Below are 24,881 nucleotides of genomic sequence, written 5' to 3'. Positions count from 1 at the left end.
CAGAAGGGAGGGGAGCAGGGAACGTCACGCTGGCGGGGCAGTACGATCGCTCTGGCTCAGAATGCGGTTTTGGGACATATTTCTCATGCATCATTTCTAAAAAAAACCGATTTTATCTTGCGCAGCAAAGGAAATGTGTTTGTCCTGACCTGACACTGTTTTTTAAAGTGTCAAGTGCTAATGAAATTCCTCAGCCTTGAGCAGTTCTCGGTATCCAGTACGGATTTTTAAAATACGGGGATATTTTGCGGCAGATCTTTAAGGCAGCCGTGAAATGATAAATGTTCGAGAGTGTGAGAGAAAAGAAACTTCCAGATTCAGACGTTCTGACACGATCTTGCGTGCGGAACAGACAGAAAGAGGCTCGTGCTTTAAAGAGGTTTTTTGTTATTCCTTTGAAATTTGTTTAGAAGACGTAGGGCTAACGCCGCGCGCTTTAATCACGCAGATGGGTTTGCTGGTTTTAATATTTTGGGCTTAGAGAAGCAAGAAAATGAATTACTTATTTTTTTTAGGCTATAGGATGAAATTTGGAACGGAAATTTGCCCACAAGTCTCGAGCGGTCCCACCGCAGAGGACTCCGCTTTTGTCTGTGACGCTTACAGATTCCCAGCATGGTGGGGGTTGGCAGGGACCTCTGTGGGTCACCCAGTCCAACCCCCTGCCCAAGCAGGGTCACCCACAGCAGGCTGCACAGGACCTTGTCCAGGCGGGGCTGGAATATCTCCAGAGAAGGAGACTCCACAGCCTCCCTGGGCAGCCTGGGCCAGGGCTCCATCACCCTCAGAGGGAAGAAGTTCTTCCTCGGGTTCAGCTGGAACTTCCTCTGCTTCAGTTTGTGCCCGTTGCCCCTCGTCCTGTCGCTGGGCACCACTGGAAAGAGTTTGGAGATGCCCCGGCTGTGCCTGGCTGGACCACCACGACCCCCTCCTGGGGCTGTTCCCCAGGCACAAACACCCCAGAGGGGACAGCCAGCACCATCCCCTTGTCCCTCCTTGAGGGACCACAGCTCACGCCGCAGCATCCCCGTGTTGCAGAGGACGTGGGGACGCGACTCGAGGAATTCGTATTGCCCCGAGACGCTTCATACGCTGGCGACGGTTTCCGCAGAGCTCAGGCTGGGCGCAGGGAAGGGGGTCGGCGGGCTGGGTTTCGGCAGCCCCCTGCACCTCTCCGAGCTCCACGGGAAATCCAGGCACCTCCACGGCGAGGGGTGGGACGCTGTATGGCCGGGAAACTCCTGTTCTTCTCCAAGTGCTTCAGCGGGACAGAAAATCTGAGCTCCGCGACTCGCCCAGGGCCTGCCCCAGCCTTGAGCCAGCCGCCGCTGCCTCAGCCAAGGGAGCACCTTCCCTCCCTTCAGCCAGGGCCGGCTGAAAAATGTCCTGTGATGGAGAAAGAAACGTTCCTTAAGTACCGCTTGATGTCTCAGAATGGCTCCAGGGCTAGAGAAAACATGTTTATTTACTACTGTGCTGATTTTAATGCAAAAGATTGGTGCAGCGACTAGAGGAAACAAAATAGGCAACATTTTCCATAATGTCTGCAAAGTGTTCTCGGGCTGACGAAAATATTTTCTTTCATTCTCTCTCTTCCCTGTTTTTTTTTTTTTTTTTTGAAATCTAGCATTTCAGATTGAAGAATGGCTTGAGGGCTGAAGAAATCACTTGATAAAATACCCAACATTTACATTCTCGCAGGAGAAAAGCTAACTTTTTTTATTTTTTTCCCCATCTGAACAGCAGTTTAGCGAAGCAGAAGAAATCATCCTGCAGCATCCCACGTCCGTTTAACCCTTCCCGGCTGCAGCTCTCCAGCTAAACATGAACTGTTCACTGCAAAGCTTCAGAGATTTTGTTCCTTCTGCAGATTCTGGGCTCTCAGGGCATGGAAGATGGTTGAAATGCACTTTGCATCTTGCTTCCCAGCTGTATTTCCGAACGGCCGTGGGAGGCAGCCGGCCGGGCTGGGCACCAGACCGGTGCCAGGGAGCCCACGGAGCTGCACCCATGGCTGACGAAGCCAGCGAGTAGAGGACACAGAGATGGGACTTTCCAGCCAACTCGGTCATGAAGAAGACCTGCAAGATCTTCCTCACCTTCCTCCCTCAGATGGGCTGCGGTGGGGGTGGCCATCGCCGCGGCGAGGGGTGTCACGGCCCCGGGCTCGGCGGCTCCCCAGCGCTCGCAGCTGCGGGAACCACCACGCACGTCCAGCGGAGTGGCTCCGGCCTCGAAGAGAAAAGCAAGCACTCAGCAGCCTGCCCGAGCGACTCGTTTCCCTGAAGCAACCCTTCAGAGCAGCTCGCAAAGCAGGTCGGTTGTCGCGTTAGGAGGAATTTCTGTAACTGGGGCAGAAGTTTGCTTTGCAGGCAGAGGCAGCAGCATCGACCCAGTCCAACACCCGCGACCAGGCTCTGCACGTCGCGGCGAGCTACAAGGCAGCATGGTAGGGAGGGAAAATCACCTGCTACCAGAAACCTCTGCTTCGATGGGACGTGGAGCTGACGCTTCAGCGTGCTTGGTATTCACAGGCGAGAGGCGAGGACACGGCAGCTAGATTACAGCCGCGTGAAGTTCACTGGGATCAACACACCATCATGAAGCGCAGCAAATGACCAAGCAAAATGTATCAGAAGCCCTCGTTTACACCCTTCACTTCTTTCTGGCTGAGGGATTTGCCTTCTCTCCTCAGCCAAGTGAACTTCGCCAGGTGATGAGTCTTGCTGGTTGTGCTCCAGGCAATCATCCACGTCCTTGCACAAAAGCGAAAAGCCGCGAAGCGAGGAGAGAGTTGGTTCCTCGGGGGATTTGTTGCCGTCTGAGTAGCAGCGCGGAGTGGTGTGGGAGGACGCACAGGTTCTGGCCGCGCAGAGCAGCGATTCCCTAGGTACACACCTCTCCGCCACAAAGCTCGGAGCAGGTCTGAAGGTAGCTATTCCGCCTGCTTTTCCCTTGGGAAATGGCGATAAAGAGGTTAAATGACAACCTGTGACCATCCCGGGAATTGATCTGCTGGCTCTGCCTCGTTAGGCTCTTGCTCCTTGACCGCTTTGTGGTGTCTTCATTTCACTTTCCCCTCCAGAATTACACTCTGCTCCCATTAGGGAGCCTCGCTGGTATGCATTTCACTGGGAAAGCTTTAACCCTGCTGCAGTAAATCTCTCCTGGGTCACAGGGGGGCTCATTCCAGCCCAGCAATGTTTGCACGTCAGCCCCGCAGAGATCTCCCGGGAGGCCCAGCGCTCCGAATCGGCATTTTGACGGCGTCTGAGCTCTCTGAACCAGACCATGACCCTGGGAGACGCCTGCCACTGCAGCCCACTTGTCACATTAGTAATTGCGACCGCCAGGCACGATCAGCCGTGCTGGGACGATGCTGAGCGGCGTGTTCGCCACACCTTCCTGTGACCCGTCGCGCTTGAGGAGGGACGGGACGCCAGCACCGCGTTTTGGGACAAGCCCCCCAAGTCTTTGCTCAGCCAAAGCTGCAGGACCCAGGGAGACGATTTCTTACCCAAGAAGACCTTTCACTTGTTGTCTTTGGTGGCTGTTCAGCTCAGTTGTTTTTTCTCCCCCGGGGTATTCTCATTTTCAGCTTCGAACATGGTGCGACAGCCCCAGCTCTCCCAACCCTCTGTCTGCTCCGGCGCACGCCATGCCGACCAGAAAATGGGACACACCGCAGGCAGGCTCTGCCACCTCCCTCCTCTGGGCAGGGGTCTCCCAGTAACATGATGAAGCAGTCACTGATGGGAGAAGACATGGGACGAAACCAGATGTTAAAGTTGTTACTTTTTCTAAATAAAGTAAATAAAGTTCTGAGTTCTTTACATTAAGCATCTGCGCAAGGCTCGGGCATTGCCCTGTGCCACCCAGCAGACACGGCGCAAACGATAGTTATTTTGACTACAGCCAGGCTTATTTGGTTTACATTAAAATGATTAGGAATAAGTTAAAACAAACAGAAATGAGAGCGTCTCCAAGGTGGCCGCAGTGTCCTAACCGAACCGGTGCAAGGATGGGTGTGAAAAGGCTTTAATCCTCTGTCAACGGAGAAATCCTTCAGACCCTGCCGGGAGGGTTGCTCCAGCAGCACACGGCACCGCTCCTCTCCAGCTGGGTCCCACGAGGGGAGAGGAGGACAGTAACAAAAATAACGTACCGTTGGCCTGTTTTAAGAGTTATTTACTCCCTAATGGTGCGGCGACGGTGCAAACAGGAGAAGAGAAAACCCCGTCCCAGGAGGAATTTTCCCTCCGCTGTTCATTCACGTGCCGGGACCCAGTGCCCTGCCTCAGCTGGAGTTGCTGGGCTCTGGTGCTGGAAGGCTCCTGACCTCCCTAGACACAGACGGCAGACTTTTCTCCCAGGAGCAGCATTAAAATCACATTTTCAGAAGGATACGTGCTTTCAACTTCAAAGACGCAACATGTTGGCGGATAGATACCTCTTCTTGTAAATGAGCCTGATATTTAATTGCCTTTACCGCTCAGAAATTGTATTTAACTTGAACGGGCAAAATCCACGGGATTTTACAAGTCCTGCTCTAGCTGACTGCTTTCTCTTTAAGGTCTGACCATGATTTCTGCTCCCAGATGCATCATCTTCCACTGGGCTGCGTGAGAATACGGCTCGTTAGCGCAGCAACGATCGCACCCAGCGACTTGGGTGCCGGCGCCGACTCTTGTTAGGACTCGCTCCCGCCGCAGCGCCTGGCGTTTGAGGTCACCTGTTTGCTTTCAGGAGTTTTGAAACTCGGGCAGGGAGCATTCCTTTCGGGTTTAGCAGAGAGGGTGAAGCTGGGCCCTGTGTGCCCACGGTAACGGGGGGGGGGGGGTCTGCAGCCAGCCTGGAGGCTTTGGGGACACAGAGCGACACCCCGGGATGTCTCTCAAACCAGAGCTCCCCGCACACTGACCTCAGGCTTGGCACACAGGGTGTCTCATTTTTTTTCAATACAGCCATCGCTTTTTCAAAGTCTTTCTTGGATAATGATTTTAATTAATTTAAAGTTGACCGTTCAGCTGACCGCTGAGCAGATAAATGGCGTTCAGCCTCTCCCGACAGACTCCCTTCCATCTCTCCCCATTTCGTGCTTCAGAGGCACAGAAACACAAGCAGGAGGCCTTAAATCAAGCAGCTCAGGTCACCCTCGGAGGGGCAAATAACTCTGGCCAGGCGGAAAGGGGACCGGGTGGCCCTGTGTCTGCTCGGCAGGAGACAGCGATGCTCTCAACGAGAGCGTGAAACTGCCGGAGACAGAGTCAGGCGTTTCGTTTTTCTAAGCTAAGCATGTAAATGAGACTGGCGTAATCAGCTTGTGTTTCCCCTCCTTTCCGTAGGAGAACATTCCGGGCTGAAGTGTCCGCGCGGTGACTGACACCGCAAGCTGCTGCTGTCGGAGCCGTGGTTCCTGGGCTGATGCTGCAGCACTTGGGGGGGAAGGGGGTAACCCGGGCTCCCCGCTCCGCCTCTGCGGGACCCCAGGGCCCGGGACCACCGGCCAGCGCTGCTGGGAAGCGGCTCTCTCACCGCTGGAAAGGGGCTGACCCCCACTCTGACACCCGCTGAAGATTTTCTCTGTTCACGTTAGCGTGTGGACAGCTAAACCAGCGCAGCTGGGCTCCTGGGCTCCTGTCTTCTCCAGTGATGGCCGGTGACGGTGGGCCGGGCAGAGGGGACGGAGCAGCCCCGTGTCCCTGCAGCGCTGGGCTTGACCCAGATGTCTCCTGAAATATTGCTGCTGGACGTGAGATAGTCTGGATGTTTATTCTGAGCAATCGAGGTGATCTTCTGAATGATTAAGCGATAACTTAATTCACGGTAAGAATTTTCATGACTTATGACTGTGAAATTTCCTAAATGTTTAGCTCCAACAGACTGTGAGGACATCCTGAGAAAAGAGCTCCCGACCGTCAGCTCCTCTCCCACCTCCTCCGCCCACTCTCCTGGGAGAGGGGAGGATGGGAATTGGGAAGTGCTCAGCAAATTACCGGATCAAACATCTGCCTTGCAGCAGCGAGAGACACGGGCAGCGAAATGCCAAGTGGGAAGAACCACCCTGCATGGCGGGGTGCCCTTCACACCTGCAGACTGACACAGGCAGAGGATGCTCTGCAGGGGCTGGCCGGGCGTAAACAGCAATAAAGTGTGGCACAACCCCCCAGAACGCTCAGAAGAAGACGAGGAGCCAGGTATTTGGCTGCTGGGCTCGCCCGACGGCCGCTCCCCGAGCCCACCGCTGCGCTCCGGAGCTGCCGGCAGCACCGCGGCCGTGCCGGCGTTCCTCCCGGACAGCCGCGCCGAACCTGACCTCCGCTCTGACAGATCAGGAGCGTCCGACGCGACACGTCAGGGTTTTTCAGGAGAGAACCGTGTCCAGATTTTCCGCTGTTTGTAAAGGCGGCATCCCATCACCCAGCGAGAACGGCTCCAGCGTGCCTGAGTCCGTCAGAAAACACATTTTAATTCTCCTTTCTCCTCTTACCGCTCCGGTTACTGCCGGGGCTGGACTCCTGCGAGGAGATCAACTGACCACACACAGCAGCCCCCGAAGCACCGCGGACGCGGCCAGGAGCTCGTGCTGTGCTCGGCAGAACAGAACTGATGGCTGCCTGTCAGTGCCAAGCAAGGTTTTGCTCATTTTTAAAATTCAGGCTATTTTTGTATCTCTTTTGGCAGAAATCAGGAGGGTGGAAAAAAGTAAAAGAAAAAAAAAATTGTTGTGTTTGATGCCTGCCTCTGCTACAAAGGAAAAAATGCAAATTTCTTTGGGTGACAATCTTGCCTATTAAAGTTATCTTAGACAATACGTGTAGTTACAATCACACCAACTTCTCCCCAGGATAAATACTCCATGGAATTTGTTCTGCAGACCTGATGGAGGATTTTCATATGGCAGCTACGGCAAAAAGCAGATCCTGAAGACGACCTCTCTTCTAAGGCTGGTGCACTGCACACAAAAGATTTCCAAAATGACTCCTGCTGCTGAAGTCAAGCCAAAACTCGTAATATTTCCCACACAACCAGAGTGCGATCTTATCACGGGAGCCGCAGTCAGAGCCCGGGCATTGGCACAGCTCCTTCGCTATTGTTAGAAAGTCTCAATTCAAGCAAATTTAGAGCAATAATGATCCCTCCCAAAGAGCATTATTACTCTTTATTCTGTATTTGCCCTGGTAGCTCCACCATTAAAAATGGAGAGGACAACCCAAGAAAAGCCATCACTTCAACTCCCTCGGGACGATGCTCTAAGCGATGAGAAAGAGCTTCACCAGCCAAAGATCTGCTGGAAAGCAGACTTCAGCCTATTAATTCTCCAGGTTTCCCACAACAGGTTTGAGAGCTTTTGTTTCCCATTGTTGTAAGACAAATTTCGAATTCACTCTTCATTAGGAGCTCTGCAGCGATGTGACATCCCACCCGGCCCCCAGGCCCATCCATCGTTGCGGGATGTCTCGTACCTGCTCCAAGGTGGTCGCCAATCCTGGCCGGGCTGGGCTGGGCTCGCTGGCACCAGGCAGAAGGAAGAACTGGAGCACCAGTTCATGCACACAAAAGCATGGAAAAAAACCTACTGTGATTTACCCACACGGAGTTCAATAAACATTAGATCTGATGGCATTCATCGTTTTTTCATAGCATGCTCGATTACTGCTTCAGTTATTGCGCAAATGACATCATTCCTGGCACAGGAATTGATTGATTTTTTAATGAATATTCATATGGCATTTCAGCCAGGAGTAGGTATTAATATTCTAAGAAAGAAGAATGAAACGTACATCTTAATTTAATGAATGATTGTAAATATGTATCTGATGGATAATGTGACGATGAGCATTTAAAAAGGCATCCCTAGTCACCTCGGGCGCTTTTCTTAGGGCAAAGGGGCAACCGGGCTGCAGGCAGGGCAAGCGGGGCGAGGGAAGAGGTGAGACTGGGCCACCCCATCGGGGTGTTCTGCCCAGCTTGTCACGACACAGATCTCCTGTCGCGCCAGTTGGGATTCTGCACCCAGTCCAGCCCGCACACTGAATGCCCCGAGATAAATCATTTAATTATTAGTATTAAATTGATAAACTTCTCACCCCAGTTGATGCTGGGGCTGCATCGTGGTAAGCACTGGAAAACACCGATAAGAGCGACCCGCGAAGCTCTCCACGAAGAGGCAGGAGACGAACCAGGGAGACAGGAGGGAGCACCCATCCCCTCCACGCCCGCTGGGTGCCGGGCACCCATCCTGCCCCCCGCCAGCCGCTGCCGTCCCACCCCGGCCACCCCGGGGGCTTGTTCGAGCCGGCCCTGCTGAGGCGGGCAGGTAGAGCGTCGGCTGGATCCTCCGCGGAGCTCTGTCATGTTCAATACCCTTCACCGTGTTACGCATGCAAGGCTCGCGGTCCCCGAATGTACATATATTTGTCAGACATTCTTAAGATGTCTCCCTGTTCTGAGCACTGATCCTTTGTGAAGGTGACAGTTGTAGAGCTTAAACAGCGACAGCGGGCTCAGCTCTCCCCCCCTCGCGCCAGTCCCAGCTCCGGAAAGTGTTCAAACACGGGCTTAGCGCGTCGCTGCTTAGAGCCCCTTGAACAGGCATTTAATTTAAATGCGTGCTCAGTCCCGCAGGGTGAGCACACACCTGAAGCATCTTCTGGAAGCAGGGCTTAAATCAGGGCATCGCCATTAAAGTCACCGAGGTGATAGGCATGAAAGGCTATTTATACCCAGCGGCTTTCTACTGTGCAAGGGAGAGAACAGGCCCTTCTGCTGACAAAGCAGAAATGTGCCTCATCCCTCCATGAAATGCAGAAAGCAATGCTCTAAATTCACCGTAACCTTTGCAGAATCGCAGCCAGGACCGCACCGAAATCTCCCCTGTACTGAGACCGAGGAGCAGGCACCCCGACGGGTACAGAACTCGTTTTGCCATCCCTCTCCAATCAAACCATCCATAGGCTGCCCAGGGAGGCTGTGGAGTCTCCTTCTCTGGAGATATTCCAGCCCCGCCTGGACGCGGTGCTGTGCAGCCTGCTCTGGGTGACCCTGCTTGGGCAGGGGGTTGGACTGGGTGACCCACAGAGGGCCCTTCCAACCCTGAACATTCTGTGATTCTGTGATTCTGTGATTTGCGACTCCTCTTGGCAGCTGGCAGGGAAGAAAACGCTACCTTTGCAGGCCAGCTCCTGCAACTCCAGCTCGGAGAAACCAGGGAAGCAAAAGGGCTCTGTTGTCTCCAGCGCCCTGGAAGCGCAGCCCTGCAGCCAGGGTTCTCGTCTGCACATCAAGATGCGTGGGACCGAGTTTGCCGATAAAAATATATACAAAGTTATGCTTGGTATGGAACAAGCAGGCAGTAGCTGCTGAAGGCTTCACAACCTCCCGCTTTTGGCTTGCCTCCAAAATACCAAAACAAAACAAAATTCTGCTGGCATCTCTGCAGATTGAAGCAAGTTTTCTTTTTTTGCAGCGATTGCTGAACAAACGTTTCGATACTGTGCTGCCGCCCCCGCCCCTGCTTTCTCCCCCGAATCATGCGCTGGAAGGGTGTAAAAGATGTTCAAGGTCACGTCCTCCATCCTCCGCGGCTTCACGGCACCGCGTCAACCCCCACGGAGCGATGGGCGCGTCTGCCCGGCGGGACCCCCAGCAGCGGGGTGGCTTCTCCAAAGGGGCTGAGCCGCTTCTCACGCCGTACTGTGCTGGAGGCTTTTGGACCCCCCCCGGGAGGTGCAGCTCGCACCCCTGAGCTGAATCCCACCGCTCGCCCAGGGAACGCAGCCCCGTCCGCGAGCGGCTCTCCGAGGCAGCGGTGCCGCTGCGCAAGCCGGGAAGCGCGGGAGCTACAACGGGGGGCAAAGTCAGCCTGGAAAAAAAGACCCCCAGCAGTGGTCTGACTGAGGGGCTTCAGGATTTGGCCTCCTATTTCTCACGCCACGCATCGCCACAAAGCAAGGCACAAATTCTGTCTGCAGGCACATCGCAACTCGACCTCACCAGCATCGCTTTCGGATGTTTTATTTATTTCCCCAAGACCAGGCGGTGTTGTTTGAGCAGAACACAAGGTGAAATCCTGACCTCGCTGGAAGCTCTGCGAGTTCGCCATTGACTCCGGCAGAACCAGACGTTTACCCAGAGCTAAAACCTGGGTGCAGGTCTCGGTTCTCGCTTCAGTTCTTTGTTGGTGCTTGATGCTTTAAAGGAAGAGACCAAAAATCCTACAGCCCTTTCATGCGCGCCCAACGTTCTCAAAGAACAGAAAAAGCAGCATCAGTCCCCTCCTGCCCTCCCTGGCAAGCAGTTCCAGTCCTTGAAGTGTGAAATTTGCTTGCCCTTATTGTAGCACATTGCTATCATGTTGTTACTGATCATAAAAATTATCCTGTGTTTTCTCAAAAGCAGGCACCGTATTCATCTCCTTCCGAAGGCGTTCACGGCGTGTGAATATAGGCATAATTTAATCAAACTACCTCTGTGGAAGCCACCCCCCTGCTACTGCAAAGAGAAGCGTGCTCCCCTGGCTTCGGACAGTCAGATTTCAGAAATACATGTATTTCTGTGATTTTTTTACCCTGGTTAGCACCGCAAAGCCCCAACAGCAACCCGCCTGAGCGCAGCAATAGCTGCTTTGCAACCAAGCCTTCCCATGTACCCAGAGGAGCTCTCTTTGTACAGTGTCTTCATCAGTACACAACATGCTCTCAGCAAAATGCTGCCTTCTCCTGTTTATTTGTCACAGCTGATGCTCTGGTGAACAGTAAATAGGAAATTTGTTGGCAAACCAGCACTGCCAGCCTGGTTCCTTAGGACAGGCTGGAGAGCGAGAGGGCTGCGTGCGAGTCCCGGTCGTGACCGGCGCTGGACCCTCAGTCCTTGAAGCTCAGCAAGTTGTACAAATCCTGGAGGCTCACAAATCGCTCCGAAACTGAACCTGGCAACACTGAGACAGCGCTTGTCTACGTAAGCCTTACCAGTAAGGACTGGGTTATTAACAGGACAGGGGCTGGTTAGACCCCTGTACGCACAAGAACAACTCACCATCGGTTTTGCGAAGAAAACCTCACATTTAAAATCGGGTCCCTTTCAGCGGTGCAGGCTGCTCCCCGCTCGCCCGCCTCGCCCCCGGCGTTGCACAACGCCGGGTTTCATGTTTGCCAGCAGACAGCTTGCAGTCAGCCTCACATGGAAAAGAAGGAAGTAGCAGTGCCTACGCGGCACGTAACTGCAAGCAAACGCCTTCCCAAGAAACTATTCAGCAGTGCTCATTTGGAGTTTAAAGGAAAAAAAAAAAAGGAAAACCTTGGAAGAATTTCTTTTGGCTTGGAGCCTTTTATGAAATTCGGATTTTAAGTGAAACGCGTCCAGGCAACGTCAGTAACGCAGCAGAGCCAGGCTGCATGCAGCGACGCGCTGTCTCGGGCTCTGATGGGTGAAGCAGGGACGCAGGTCCCCTCCCCGGACACCGTCCCCTTGCAGCAGGGCTGGCAGGAAGGCGCAGCGACCTGCAGCCCCCAGGCACAGCCGGGCACCTCCACCCACTCCCACCCCAGGCAGCGACTGCGACGGGGCCGATGGCACGGGGGCACGCGTCCCCTGCTGCTGAGCCTGCGACAGGGTGGCACCGTCCATCCCAAGGACACGCGGGCAGCTCCCGCTGGCACCGCTGCCAGGCCCTGCCAACGCCAGCCTTCCCCCAGCCAAAGGCTGCTCCATCGCCCCCCAAGCCCCCTCCCCTGGCCCGCGTTGGCTTTGGCACCAAATCACAGCGTTCGGCTCAGCCCTGCGCTCACCCAGCCATGCTGGCCGGGGATGGGGGTCCCCCAAGGACTGGGGTCCCCGTGCCCGTGGACGCTGGCAGGAGACATGCTGGGACATGGCGGCTCTGGGTGAAACAGCTCCTTTGTGCGGGTGGGGGCACAGAGCCGGGCGCTGACACAGCAGCAATTGTTCCTTCAGAGGTCTGCACCGACAAGGCCACCGTCCCCCGGCAGCTTCAGACACCCTCGATGCCAGAATAAATGAACCGGCATCATTAAAGTCACGGCATCGGGCTTTTAAAATAGACATCACTGTAATTTATTTTTTAAACCGTTGCTCATTTTTAGAGGCAGAGAGATAAGGCTCCTTTGAAAAAAAGCTCTTTGCCCATCTAAATTCTCCCCATTACTGAGCAAATGGTTTGCAACAACAAATTTATTCCGCAGCGGCTCCTGTGCTCTTTTTTGTTTGAAAAAGCCACAAACAGCTTGTGATTTTCTCTAACGGATTCACCATCTGGGAAATTTTTCATGCAACTCCTTTCCTCACTGGGAGCAAGTTACTCAGAGGGGAATTCCCAGCAGAGAGCTGACTCTGAAGGGATGGGTGGTTCATTCAATTAGCATGCATAATCTTGACGTCCTTACTCAGGCAAAACTCTCACCAGGGCCAATGGGAGATTTATTTTAGTTTGTTGTTTTTTTTTTTTAAAAAAAAAAAAGAACCAGCTAAGGACTTTGGTATTCGTCTCTTGGTGTTACACACAGTATTTTCCATGCAGGGGAAAGTTGGCTTTTGGATGTATTCAAGACTCTGATTTACGACAGCCTTGTGCGCCCAAGGTCAGGATGCGGCCCCTCCAGGCTCCGTCGCCCGGCCGAGAGCTGGCGGCGGGGGAACAGCTCCCTCCCGCGCGCTCACCCACTTGGGGGAACAGCACGCGCCTTGGGAGCGCGCTCTCTGCACCAGCGCAGTGTGGGGTGGAGGTCAGCGGGCGAGAAGGCTCTCCAAAACCCGGCATGCGTCAGCGCAGAAAACTGTCATGTTTATACAGCCTTTGCACAAGTTTCGTGGCCCTTTTTTTTTCCCCAGTAGATGAATTTGTCGCTTGAGAAAGATGCGGGAGATGCAGGGATGCTCCTTTCATCTACGTTACCTTCCAGCTGCTCCTCCAGCAAACCAGCGCGCAGGCAAGCCCTGCAGCGCAGCTCACACACAGCCCCGACTTCCAACCCCCCGAGCGGAGAGCTCGGAGCAGACCCCGGCCGCCCAGCTCCGCTCTCACCCAAGCACAGTTCTGACAGCTGCACAAGAAGGTCTCACACTAAACGACTTTCACTGGCTCATTACTGGACAAAACTTCGCTTTGGACTGACATTTTCTGGGCACGATGGCTGCTTTGAAGCGGGAAGAGAAAATTAGCGCAGAGAGTTGGCAGGTGAAGAAATGAGAGAGGTTTTTTTTTTTCCCCCCAGTGGCAGAGCTGTCCAGGAGCTATGGAAACCTTGTTTAGCTAAATAAAAACGCAAAAAGATAACAAGGCTTCATATTTTCCAGCAACGTCTTCACTGGAACAGCACACTATCTGTGATGCTCGAGGCTCCAGCATTGCCAAAGCCAGTCGTGACAGTAAACGTGCAGCGTTCTTTTCCACAACTGGCTGTAAATGCTGTCTCCTACCTCCCCAGGAGGGAAAGAAACTAAATCAGCAATTCATGAGAACCCTGGGAAGAATGACAACGAGCTCGCAGCCAGGTAAGGCTGTTTCAGGTAAGGGGCTGGTCTCTTCTCCAGTCTGCTCCCAGTGCCTCTTTGAGACTTGCACCTGCAGACTGGGTCAGAACCTGCCCCCAGCTCGCTTTTCTGGGAAACAGCAATCCTGGTCCTAAGGCTGTACAGACGGAGCAAAAGGCTCAGCCTGCTGAGCACACCCTGGGAGCTGGCACGGCACGGCGCCTGCCTTTGCGGCACCCCGAGGCTGTTCCCTGGGGACCCCTCGCGATGGGGCACCCGGTCATTCCCCTTTCCAGGCTGGCCCAGTTGCACTGGCACCGTGAGGTGCCGCTGTAGGAACTGGGCAAACAAGTTCCTTAGGAGACGGCAAAGGCTTCAGAGATGCATTTAAAAATAACATCAATAACAAAAATTGCACATTTATATAGTACATTCCTGAGCCTTTCACTGTCATCGAGTCCAATACTCCACAGCACTCAACCGACTTCGCCACCTGCCATTGTGCACCAGCCACATTTTTGAGCATTGCTTACGGTTTCCTATGTAATACTGAAAATGGAAATACATCCACCCTTGCCCAAATCATTCTCTCTTTTGGAAACCTCCTTCCCCTTTCTTTCACGTCCTCCACTGTGACTCTTCAGCTGTTAAGTTGGGGTAGCAGAAAGCAACACCGCACACACGCACGGGGATGTGGGCTGCTCTCTCCAAACACTCCTCCAGTTCACCTCCAGCTCAGTCTGTGATGGTCCTCTCCGTGCTGGCTCTCTGCAGCTTGTGCCTCCGCTGGCTCCAACCTCGCCAGTCACCGGAGAACAGATCCTCTTCCGCGCCCATTTGAGGATTTTGTACCCCTGCACATCACTGTAGCACTTTCCACATAAGAACAAGAGGAATTACAAAGTCCATCACAGTAGGAATATTCCTCTTTATTCCCATAGGATTCATCTCAGCTGTGTCCTGAAACAATTCAGCTCTGCACTACAAGCTCAGCTCCATGCAAGGAAAGGAGGAACAACAGCACCTTCTCGCCACTGACCAATCTGCACCGCAACACGAAGCGACAGCTCCTTCAGATCACTCGGACGCCCGCGGTGGGCAACAGTCTGCTTAGCAGAGCCTCAGCCTAGGAGCTAGACAGCTGTGCTGTACTCCTGGCTCTCCCCATAAGTCACTGCCGAATGACCCTTCAAGGAGGTAAAAAGAGGCCTTTCACCCAGCTCTCAGCGAGGCATGACCAGAGAGGGCCTGATTCTCCTCCGCCATGCACTGGCTCTGGCTGTCTGCACCAGTGCAAAGAGAGGAAAAGGATCTCGGGCATCCCCACATCAGAACGATACCAGCATCATACGACAAAATTCTTCCTTTTCCTTCACAGGCAATCAATCCATCAGCACGTTAAAAAAAAATAAAGAAGTTTAATGTAGGTGGCATGTTTCATACAGAAATTAACAGGCACCCAAAACACCAGCTGGTGTCATGTTCCGCAGAGTTAACGAGGTGAAACTCTGACACTTCAGTCTCGTTCGTGCATTCACAGGAGAAACAACAGGCCAAGGCAGCTTTGCCACCGCACGTACCGTCATCCCTGGGCTGAAGTCTGCGCAACGCAGCCGGAGCCCCTCTGCTGCCCAAACACCTGGAAAGCTCTGGAGTGAGCAGGGCTCCCAGGGGAATTCTCCGAAGCGGTTGGCGTGGCTCTGGGATGGACATGCTCTCCCAAATCCGTATTCCTAGTATTCTTCCTAATTACTTTTGACACCATTTTTAACCCAGTAAGTATGATAGCAATATTTAAATCACATATACGGAAAGGGGAAAAAAAAAAAATGACAGGGAACAAACCAGCTGCTCTCATGGTTCAGGAGGGAATTGGCTCGAGGGAATGCTGAGACGAAAATGTCAAAATATTTTAGAGTTACAGCCATTTATATTGTAAGAAGGGAAGCACACACATTCTGGAGCCTGATCCATCCCTCCCAGCATCGATGGATTTGGAAAGAATAAAAGAATCCAAAAGAATCTGAACTTCCCCAATGGTGCACAAGTTTGCAAGTGCCTGCTCAACATGAAATATTTCTGGCAAATATAATTATAAGCCACTTGTTTGACTCTAGAAGAGCAGAAGATTCAGCTTCCTCTGTTTCTTTACTTATTCTATGAAGTTTGGTCTCCCCTCCTTTATTAAAAATGCCAGATTTTTCAATTGACCTAAATGGGGGAAAAAACCCCACCCAGCTTATTCTTTGCACATACATAATATAACCTTTATTCTGCTGCTTTCTCCTTCCCTCTGGTGTGGCTTGGCTCCCTTGAGCTTCTAAGAAACTTTTAGAATCTCACCTTTTTGAACAAAAATATTTTGGCAAAGTAATCCTAAAAGCTTGAAAAAAAAAACCAACACTCAGATTTAAACCCACTGAATTTAAATTCTGAACCGTTACCAAGATCTTACTTATTCTGCAATCTCCTGGGGATGTTGTGAGGTTTAATTAGCTCCAGTCGGAACACGCTTTGAAGAGGAAAAGTGCCGTAAAGGTGCCAAATACTGCTCCACTCATGTAGATCTAAAATGTTCAAATTATGGCATCATAAAACAAATAATTTGAAAATTAATTCCTCTTCCATGCCAATGTGACTTCAAAGGGCCCTCGCTTCCCCCCTGACACTGGTAGGACCACACACCGGAGCGCTGCGAGGTGTCCAAGCGCTGGCAGTGCCCAACGGCGAGCGCAGCCCGAGCTTCGCGGCGCCTCCGAGGCCTCCTGCGCAGGCAGTTAATGTTGGCGTTGCCCATCTTTGGTGCCATTGCAGGCTTCGGGTTCGGGGCATTCTGACGGCAGGTGCTTGGCTAGCTTTGTAAACGAAGGCTGAGGAATTACTTCCCACTGTCCTTTAAGCAACTTAGCCCCAAGGTCTCTCTCGAGCAGCACCGGTGCATTTGGCAGACACAAGGTTTTGGTGATTTGCTGGGGACGGGTACTTCTTCCTCGGTACGCACGACTGGATCTGGAGGCGGAGGGTTGATGGGAAGGCTGTGCAGTAAAGCAACGAGCCACGGCGCTGAAGCCCTCATTAGTTCAGTTGTGGCTGCAGGAGTGTGGCCGGGCAGGTCTGGACTGCTTAAAGAGCCACCGCTGAAGGTAGTGGCAAAAGTGGTTTTACTGAAGTCAGATGTTGTAAAAGTGAGTCCGGGGGCGAGGTTCCATCTATTACTGCACAGAGGATATGATAATGCTTCAAAGTTACCAATACCAGATCTTACTGCCCTGCGGTATGGTTATGGGCAATATTGGTCACTTACCAAAGATCTGCAGTTGGTAAGGGGTCTCTCAACCTTGAGGAGTAACCTGGAGAGGTGTCCCAGCTCACGGGGCGATCACCGCCGTGCAGCCAGCCACTTAGCAGGGAGAGCTCAAAAAAGGCTCGCTCAGGCTGTCATATTTATGGAATAAAGTAGTTGTAGTCAAATTACATGTAATGGAAAAGGTAAGTATGAGACTCCTCATACCCACAACCTCCTTTGTTCCTTGACCAAATTAGTCTTGGAAGAACCACCTGCTATTCACGTGTTAATCGCGTGATCGCTGTTCCGGTTTCCCAGCTCATACACATCAAAGCTCACCATGTCACCCTGTTCCTGCGTGGGTTTTCAAAGAACAGGTTGGGACTAGAGAAGTTCATCACCTGGTCACAGCCTTGACCTTCACTTCTTTCGGAGGCTGAACCAAACTACCACAGGTTTGGCCAAGCAGTCGAGTGTCTACATCACAGAGCACCCTCCAGCTGAAGTAGGCCCGGGTGGGGAGCGCAGCAGCACCCACACGTACCACAAATCACCCTTTTGGGGCAATTTCACTATGAGGTTGGTGAAACGCTGGCCCAGGCTGCCCAGAGAAGCTCTGGCTGCCCTCTCCCTGGCAGGGTTCAAGGCCAGGTTGGATGGAGCTCTGAGCAACCCGGGCTGGTGGAAGATGTCCCCACTCATGGCAGGGGGGGTGGAACCAGATGGTCTTTAAGGTCCCTTCCAACCCAAACCATTCTATGATTCTATGATTCTTTTACTCATTGTTATAAGGAGTGCTAAAATACAGCCACTCCAAGGTGAAACAAGGTCCTACCATCCCACCCCCACTCTCCAGGCTGCGCCTCCTGCGATGGGCGAGGGAGAGCTGCTCTCAGCTGTGCCTTGCTGGGGTCCCAGCTGGTCTCGCAGCTCGCACCAGGGCTGTCTGCTGGCCATCTGTAACAGGTTTCCTGCAGAAAATCTTGTGCACAGCCATCCCAGGAGCTCCACAGTCTGCACACCGGAGCTGCGATGCCCCAGGCTCACAGCTGTACTGGTGAGAAAAGCACTGGGCTGGGAACCACTGGGAATTCCCTCCGCGAACCGAGCAAGCTGTAGCTCGGACCTGCAGGACGCTGAGGACCTGCAGCCCAGAAAGCAACCCCAGAACAAAGCTCTGGGGAGCTCTACGGTTAGGAGGAGACCTCCAGACATCATTTGTGACATATGCTGACATCGTATCTTTCCTGCAGAAACAGCCTTTGGCTCTCGCGGGGCTAATCTAAAGTTCATGCCACCACAGCCTGTTATTTATTCAGCTCTGCGTGTTCAGTCTGCATTACCTGTAACACTTCATAACGAGATAATTTCTGGGTTTGCTTTAGCTTTGGGCTTCAGACAGAAGCTTCTGTATTTTGCATGCACAAGCTGAAATATGCAGTATCCTTCCCTGTGTGCAAACTGGCTTTGTTCTCAACCACATTCATACCTCAGACCAAAGAGGTCATAAAAGAACAATCACGTATTTTCAGTCTTGCTTATTCTGTTACGATCGACTCCACTGATCTCAGGGGCGGGGAAAAAAGGGTCTGCATCATTTTTACCAACTTCTTTTTAAACAGTTCTTTAAGGAACACATGGAAGAGAGCAATGTTCCAATATAAGGAAAAACAAAACAAACAAAGAATAAAAACAAACTTCAGGCCAGCTTCTGGACTCCAGAAATAAACAGCTACTTGACTGACTGCAGAGGAACAGTCTGAGATTTTAGATCAAGACCAGAAAAACTGAGCTCAGTGCTTAACTCCCTTCTCGAGCTGTTAGCAAAGCTCCCCAGTGACCCCACGCTCACCGCTGCAGAGGCAGGAGAAAGAACATGTTCTGTAACCGCAGAGAACAGTTCTTGCTGTTTCTGATTGTACTCTGCTTTCAATTTCTCCTAGGTAAGACAGTCCCAGCTTACCACACTCCGTAAGACAGAAGTACCTCTGTGAGAAAACAGCAACTGATCAATTCAGGGAAAAGTAGAACCAAATGCCAACACCTAAACACTACGGACAATTGCGACGGCTTCCCCTTAATCATTGCAAAATGGTAAGACGCTTGCCCTGACTGGGAGTTTCAAGAGCACACGATATCAAACTCTGCTCCCACCACTCCCGTGGATTTGCTTGAGCAGGGGAAGCCTCCATCACTCAGCACTAACTGCCTGAAAAGCACAAAGGCCTTCAAGCTGTATCATTATGTTAAAGTGAACAGACCAGTACGGCGGGCCAAATGCACGTCTCGCACAACCCCAAAAAAAAACAGGAAGAAAGAAACCCAAACCCTCCACATTCTGTTGAATTTGGCCCCACATTCTTAGCAGGGAATATGCAAAACGCAAACTACACAGAGAAAGGATAACACGGGTCAAGTAGGATAAGTATTACATGCCTGAGACATTAAGGAACATTTTCAGAAAAAGGGTGAAGATGGATTAAGAGTGTGGTGTGCAAAGTTGCCTGGCTTCTGTCCTCCAGATAAACTGTTGCCTTTTTCATGCCCACAGGAAAAGCAGCAAGGCAGGCTCCTATGGACTAGAAGAGACTTCCATTAACTCACACTGTGCAAAGAAAAAAAACACCCAATCAAGTGTTGCACTTGGGTAATCAAAATGGCACCTCAACCCTCAAAAAGATACAAATTCCAGAGACAAGTACGTTAATTTATCAATAAAAAGTAGCACTGATAAATAAAATAATTTATATAAAAAAAGAAAAGAGGATATTGACACATTTTTGGGGTAGAAGAAAAGTCACCTTCTCAGCCCACATGCGCTTGTTTTATTTACATATCCACAAATACCATGAAACACCATCCCAGCCCCCCCACTAGCAGCATGGTCACATGAATTCCATAGATGAGCAGTTCATTCATGAGGCTGAAGTCTACCCGCCTTCGCCCCAGTAAGAGGAGGATGATGGAGAGTTTGTACTGGAAACGCAGAAAGATCCGGATGCCAAGGTACTGAAGGCAAAACAAGATAGAGAGTGCCACCCAGAGGATGGAGGTAAAGAGGCTGCAGCTGAAGTACAGCAGGAATCGGATGAATCCGTACATCCATCGGGATTTGAGATAGATGTCGAAGTTGTTGTACTTGGTACGCACCAAGTGAGTGGTCCTCACCGGGCCACAGGCCGAATGCAGGCAGGTCGTGTGGGGGCCGTGGAACGAACGGACCCGGCGGGGAATGGGGATCACAGGCATCAGGCACCCCACCGGTCACAGAGTCCCAGGGCAGGATTTACAGGGCACATATCAAATCTTATCCATTAACACGGAAGAGATCCAACAGCCCAGGAACGCTAGCTCTTTGCGGAATTTCCAGGAAGGAAGAGACCTGCAGGAAGGCAGAGAAGGAAAACACATTTCAGTAGCCCCAGCAGGAGCAGGGGCAGCACGCGGACACTCTCCGGCTTGGCGGTTACTTACAACTGCTTTGCAAAACTCAACTTCTTCGCTTAAAACAACTCTGTTTTGCCTCTTTGCTTACTGTTTACCACGCAGACATACGGAAATACAATTCTGCTTCCATCATCACCAAGTCACATCCCGCTCGGCTCCCTAGCAGCACGCAGTATCAGCACTAGTTGTAACCTGTTACAAACTTTACAGTGTTAATACATGAAAAATGAGAACTTTGTTCTGGAATTCTCCTGGCTAATTCACAGATCCTTCTTAATCAAACAGTCGGCCTGCAACAGTCTGCCCAGGCGAGCAGTTCTATTAATGTATATGTTTGCATTGGATCATACTTCTTTTAAAGCAGAAAAAAAAAAAGTCCTCCAAGTAGTTTTGCAAGTGAGTTCCACTGCCCAGACACAGCGGTGAAGCTAGATTTCTGCTCATTTCAAAACTTGGCAGAGCTTCGCCAAATAAACAAACTGAAAAGAATGGAAGGTCTTGCAAGAACAATGAGGCAACCGTGTTTTTCACACTCCACAGGATGCGCCTCCCCTTGCTCAGCCGAGCCCTGCGGTCTGGCCGTCACTGCACCCAGTGGCAAGGCAGCCTTTCGAAGACATCTACCACCTTATTTCTGCCTTTGGGACATGCAGAGATAAGTGAAATATCTTGATCTTCTGGAGTGTTTAGGATTTATAATCTTAACATCCTTCCACACGCCCATTGTTGTCCCGTGCGTGATGAGCAGTAGCCTGTTAGCTGCTCTCTGCTTCACCCCAGGCTCACGATGTGCCAAATTCCGGGAATTATGAAATGACAATGCACTCATCAGATAACGCTAGGAAAAAAACAGGGACTTCCCCAGCCTCCTCGCACACCCAGGCGTTCAGACCTGGGCAGACCTTTCCTTTGTTGAACCAGAAGTCCTATTCCTCTTAAAATTAAAACTAAAGTAATCTAAAAGTTACTTCAAGAACTTTTTTACTTTGTTAGTAACAAAACTAATCACAGAGTAAATTATAAGGTTGCAGGAAACAGTATTTTGATATCAAAAAACCTTCTCGGATACAACGTGCATTGCTGGGTAAGTCTCTTCCCTGCTTCCTGCCTCAGATTACATGGAAATGGAACTCGCAGTTCTGATCTCTTCTGCTTGGCCCCAGGTTCTAATTCCTTTTCACCATTACAGAAATTTGCAGGCAATCTGTTGGCTCTACATGAATCAGGGACTAATAAAAAGGAGCATGGCTTAACTCCTGATTAAGGATCTAGGAAATCGAGGTCTGTTCTCAATTAGCAGAGACTAATCATAACGATGGGTGCCCCTTCGCCATCATTTCCTGTCTGTAGAAAGGAAATACTAAGCAGCTCAGAAGTACGTTACAAGAACGTATTTTGTAAGACATCTAAGTTGGTCAGACTACAAACCAACACTACTTAAAACCAACATAGTTTTGTGCCTGGAGCACGCACCCGAACATGCTTTCCACATGCTGCACATATACTGCTCGGTGTTTCTTTCCAGAGATCTTTGTGGAGGACTAAATTAGCAGGGTAAGTTAAAATTCACATACACCTGCTTCAGCAGGAGGGTTGGACTAGATGACCCACAGAGGCCCCTTCCAGCCCCTACCATGCTGTGATTCTGTGATTTCTGAGGATGCAGCCTCTCCTTACGACCTCTTTCCCCAGGACACCAGTCAGCTTCTCATTTTCCAGCAAACCCTTACAGAGCTGCTGGGTCGGAGTCCCCAGGCAGGCACAGGGAGATCAGTGCGCACACTGTCCAAGCGACGCTTGCACACGCTGTAGTTTGGAGGACCAAACTCAACGCATTGGCTCCGTGTCTGAGCCCTGTTTTAGCAGGGGAGCTTAGATCCTGAGAAAACCTTCAAGAGGTGAAGCCAACAAAACGGCTCAAACAGCTCAGCTGCAGAGACTTACTCCTTGTGAACAGCGGCAGCTTGTTCCCACTCCCTGCGCCCACCACGGAAACAAACAGCCTTTGGTAGGTTCACGCTCTTTAGATAAACTCAGGCATCAACACCGGAACAGCCACGAGCAGAGGGACATCGCGAGAACAAAATAAACTTTCTGAAATATTACATTTTTAACGGTGCTGCCACCCACTCAGCAGAAGGTCGGTAATCCGCTGCTGCTTCTGGAGGCCACTTAATTCTCGTAACAAAAGCGTGAAGCTTCCCTGTGACACCTGGCCTTCTAGGAGGAGTGAAAGAAACTGCTCAGGTGCTTCACAGACTCACAACACTCTACATATGAGTTGATCTAAAAGATAAAACGAGAGAGTGAGTTTCAATTTGCTCATTTTGTGTGTTAAAAAGCTCTAAATACAATGCCCCTCCCCAGGCATGAATGTTTAATCCCACAAAGATTGTAAAAAGAACCACGTGCTCAATAACGCTGCTTGCTTCTACGCGCTGGCAAGAATCACCCAGCTCGTACTCAACGCCGTGCACACAGAAAGGAAAAGGGAAATCACAGCCACAGATCTCTGCCCGGTCACCCGGCCCTGTCAGAGCCACCACCGCTCGCCCGCGCCGCGCGGAAGACGACGCAGAGAGCACGCGCAGCCACCGCTTTCCAAACGGAACACGGCAGAGCAGGCGCCCAGACCTCTTCGCTGGCACGTGACGCCCAGAATCAGACCGGGACACCCATTTCTCGTGACCGTTTTTTCAGGCCTTTCTGTTTTACACCCCACTGCTGTGCGGCTGGAACGCCGAGCTGGTCTGCTCTGGGCATCGTCCTGCGGCTCACGGGATTTCAGCTCCCAGGCAGCTCGATGCCCGCCGTGCTGCCGCCGCCCCCAGCGCCACACTAACGACGGCCGCGCCAGGAAGATAAAAATCCGGATAATCATTCACTTTGGAGAGTTTTCACTTCTGCTCTTTTAAAAACGGAGCGTGCGAGGAGAGAGCTACCGAAACACAGCGCTACCTCTCCCCCTCCCCGCGCTCCAGGCAAGGCCTGCTCTTCCTCCGGGCGCTCCCAAGCCGTGGTGGAGGAGCGATGGCGGGGAGACCGCAAGGCTGGCAGACGGCAGGACCACCAGTGGGACCAGTGGGACCAGTACAAGGTTAGGGACAATGACAAATAAAGGTTAGCGCTGATCGGTGGCAGCGGGGAGCGCTGGCAGGAGGGGGAACCCCAACTCCTCCTCCTCCCTCCCTCCCACCGGATCCGAAATCCGACGGCATCGCCCCGGGGAGGGCCCGGAGGGGCGGGAGGCTCGGCCAGGCCGGCCCGCGAGGTGGGAAGCCCAGCCCCGGTATGGCAGAGCCCCCGCCGACCGCCCGGCCCCCGGGGCAGGGCTGCGACCCGCCGCAGGGAACGCAGAGCCCCGCCGGGATGACACCAGGCCCGGCCCCGCAGGCCGCACTGCCCCGGTGACCGATCGCGGCCGCCCCCGCCGCGCAGAAGGGGCCGGGGGCGGAGGCGGCCGCCGCAGCACGGCGAGGCCCGGGCCGCCGCCTCCTCCCGGTCCCGGCCCCGGTCCCGGGGGTCGCCCCGCACTCACCGTCCTGCCCATGGCCCCCCGCCGGGCCGCGGCCGTCGAGGCCAGGCGCCCCGGGCCCGGGCTGATGGAAGGCCCGGGCCTACGGGCGAGCGCCGCAATGCGCATGTGCAGGGGGCAGCGGCGCGCCGGTTCCGGCCGGTGGCGGCGGCGGCGGTTCAGGGAGCGGCCGGGGAGGCGCGCGGCGATGGCGTCATCACGCCGCGCCGCCCCCCCCTCGGCCGGAAGCGGGAGGGCGCCGCGTTACCCGGGCAACGCGGGGGCGGCGGGGCCCGGGGCCGTGTCCGCTGTTGAGCGGGCGGGCAGCAGGCCGTGCCGCGGGGCTGCCCGGGGCCGGGCCTGGGCCGGAGGGGGCCGCGACACCCCCGGTGAAGGAATCGCCGGCACGGCGTTTCTCCGTTACCCGCCGGCTGGGCCCCTCCTGGCAGCGGTGCCGTGGCCGGGCGGATTGCGGGTGGGCCCGGGCCGCTGCCGGGAGGGACCGGGCTGCTCCCGGGGTCTCGGCCCGCGGGAGGAGCTCAGGGGCTCCCCAGACCGCGGGAGAGGCCAGAGAGAGCCGAAGGGTTTCTAAAAAAGCGAACAGGTGGAGGAAAATTCAATATAGAATCATAGAAAGTTTTGGGTCGGAAGGGACCCCTAGAGGTCATCTAGTCCAACCCCCCCGCAACGAGCAGGGACACCGCTAACGAGATCAGGGTGCTCAGAGCCCTGTCCAACCTGGTCTTGAATGTTTCCAGGGATGGGGCCTCCACTACCTCTCTGGGCAACCTGTTCCAGTGTTTCACCACCCTCGTTGTAAAGAATTTCTTCCTATATCCAGCCTAAACCTACCCTGTTTTAGTTTAAAACCATTACCCCTCGTCCTGTCACTGCTGTCTCTACTAAAAATATATAATATATATAAAAATATATAGAAATAAAGAACAGAAACTTCCTCCTGCTTTCCCTTATATAAAATTAGGAATTGGTTGCTGTCATGGAAAGAATACAGGACTTTGCCGTTGGCTCCCTGCTTGCTGTCCAGGCACTGCCACGGGGGAGAAACGTTAAATAAGGATAACTCGGGCCATCTGCCCGCGCGGAGACCTGCCGCGCTGCCCGGGCGCTGCAGCCACCGGGCCA

General features: G+C 52.8%; 1 protein-coding gene across 2 annotated transcripts; it reads right to left on the bottom strand.

Moving 5' to 3' along the window:
* Positions 1–19,579: 19,579 nt before the first annotated feature.
* On the bottom strand, positions 19,580–23,928 carry TMEM250 (transmembrane protein 250). 2 transcript variants are annotated; one of them, XM_075439730.1, is made up of 3 exons: positions 23,763–23,928; positions 22,331–22,510; positions 19,580–20,159 (listed from the first exon to the last, which is right to left on the bottom strand). In XM_075439730.1, exon 3 carries the CDS (start codon positions 20,024–20,026, stop codon positions 19,607–19,609), a length of 420 nt encoding a protein of 139 aa, XP_075295845.1. In that variant the 5' UTR covers positions 20,027–20,159; positions 22,331–22,510; positions 23,763–23,928; the 3' UTR covers positions 19,580–19,606. The 2 variants fall into 2 exon arrangements, with proteins under 2 accessions (XP_075295845.1, XP_075295846.1); XM_075439731.1 differs by lacking the exon at positions 22,331–22,510.
* Between the last annotated feature and the right edge of the window lie 953 nt (positions 23,929–24,881).

Source organism: Opisthocomus hoazin, chromosome 19 (genome assembly GCF_030867145.1).
Source record: "Opisthocomus hoazin isolate bOpiHoa1 chromosome 19, bOpiHoa1.hap1, whole genome shotgun sequence".
Lineage (NCBI taxonomy): Eukaryota > Metazoa > Chordata > Aves > Opisthocomiformes > Opisthocomidae > Opisthocomus > Opisthocomus hoazin.
This window is presented reverse-complemented; position numbering and strand designations above follow the sequence as displayed.

Coding starts and splice junctions, on each gene's coding strand:
- TMEM250 (XM_075439730.1), bottom strand. CDS start 20,026: ATGCCTGTGATCCCCATTCCCCGCCGGGTCCGTTCGTTCCACGGCCCC.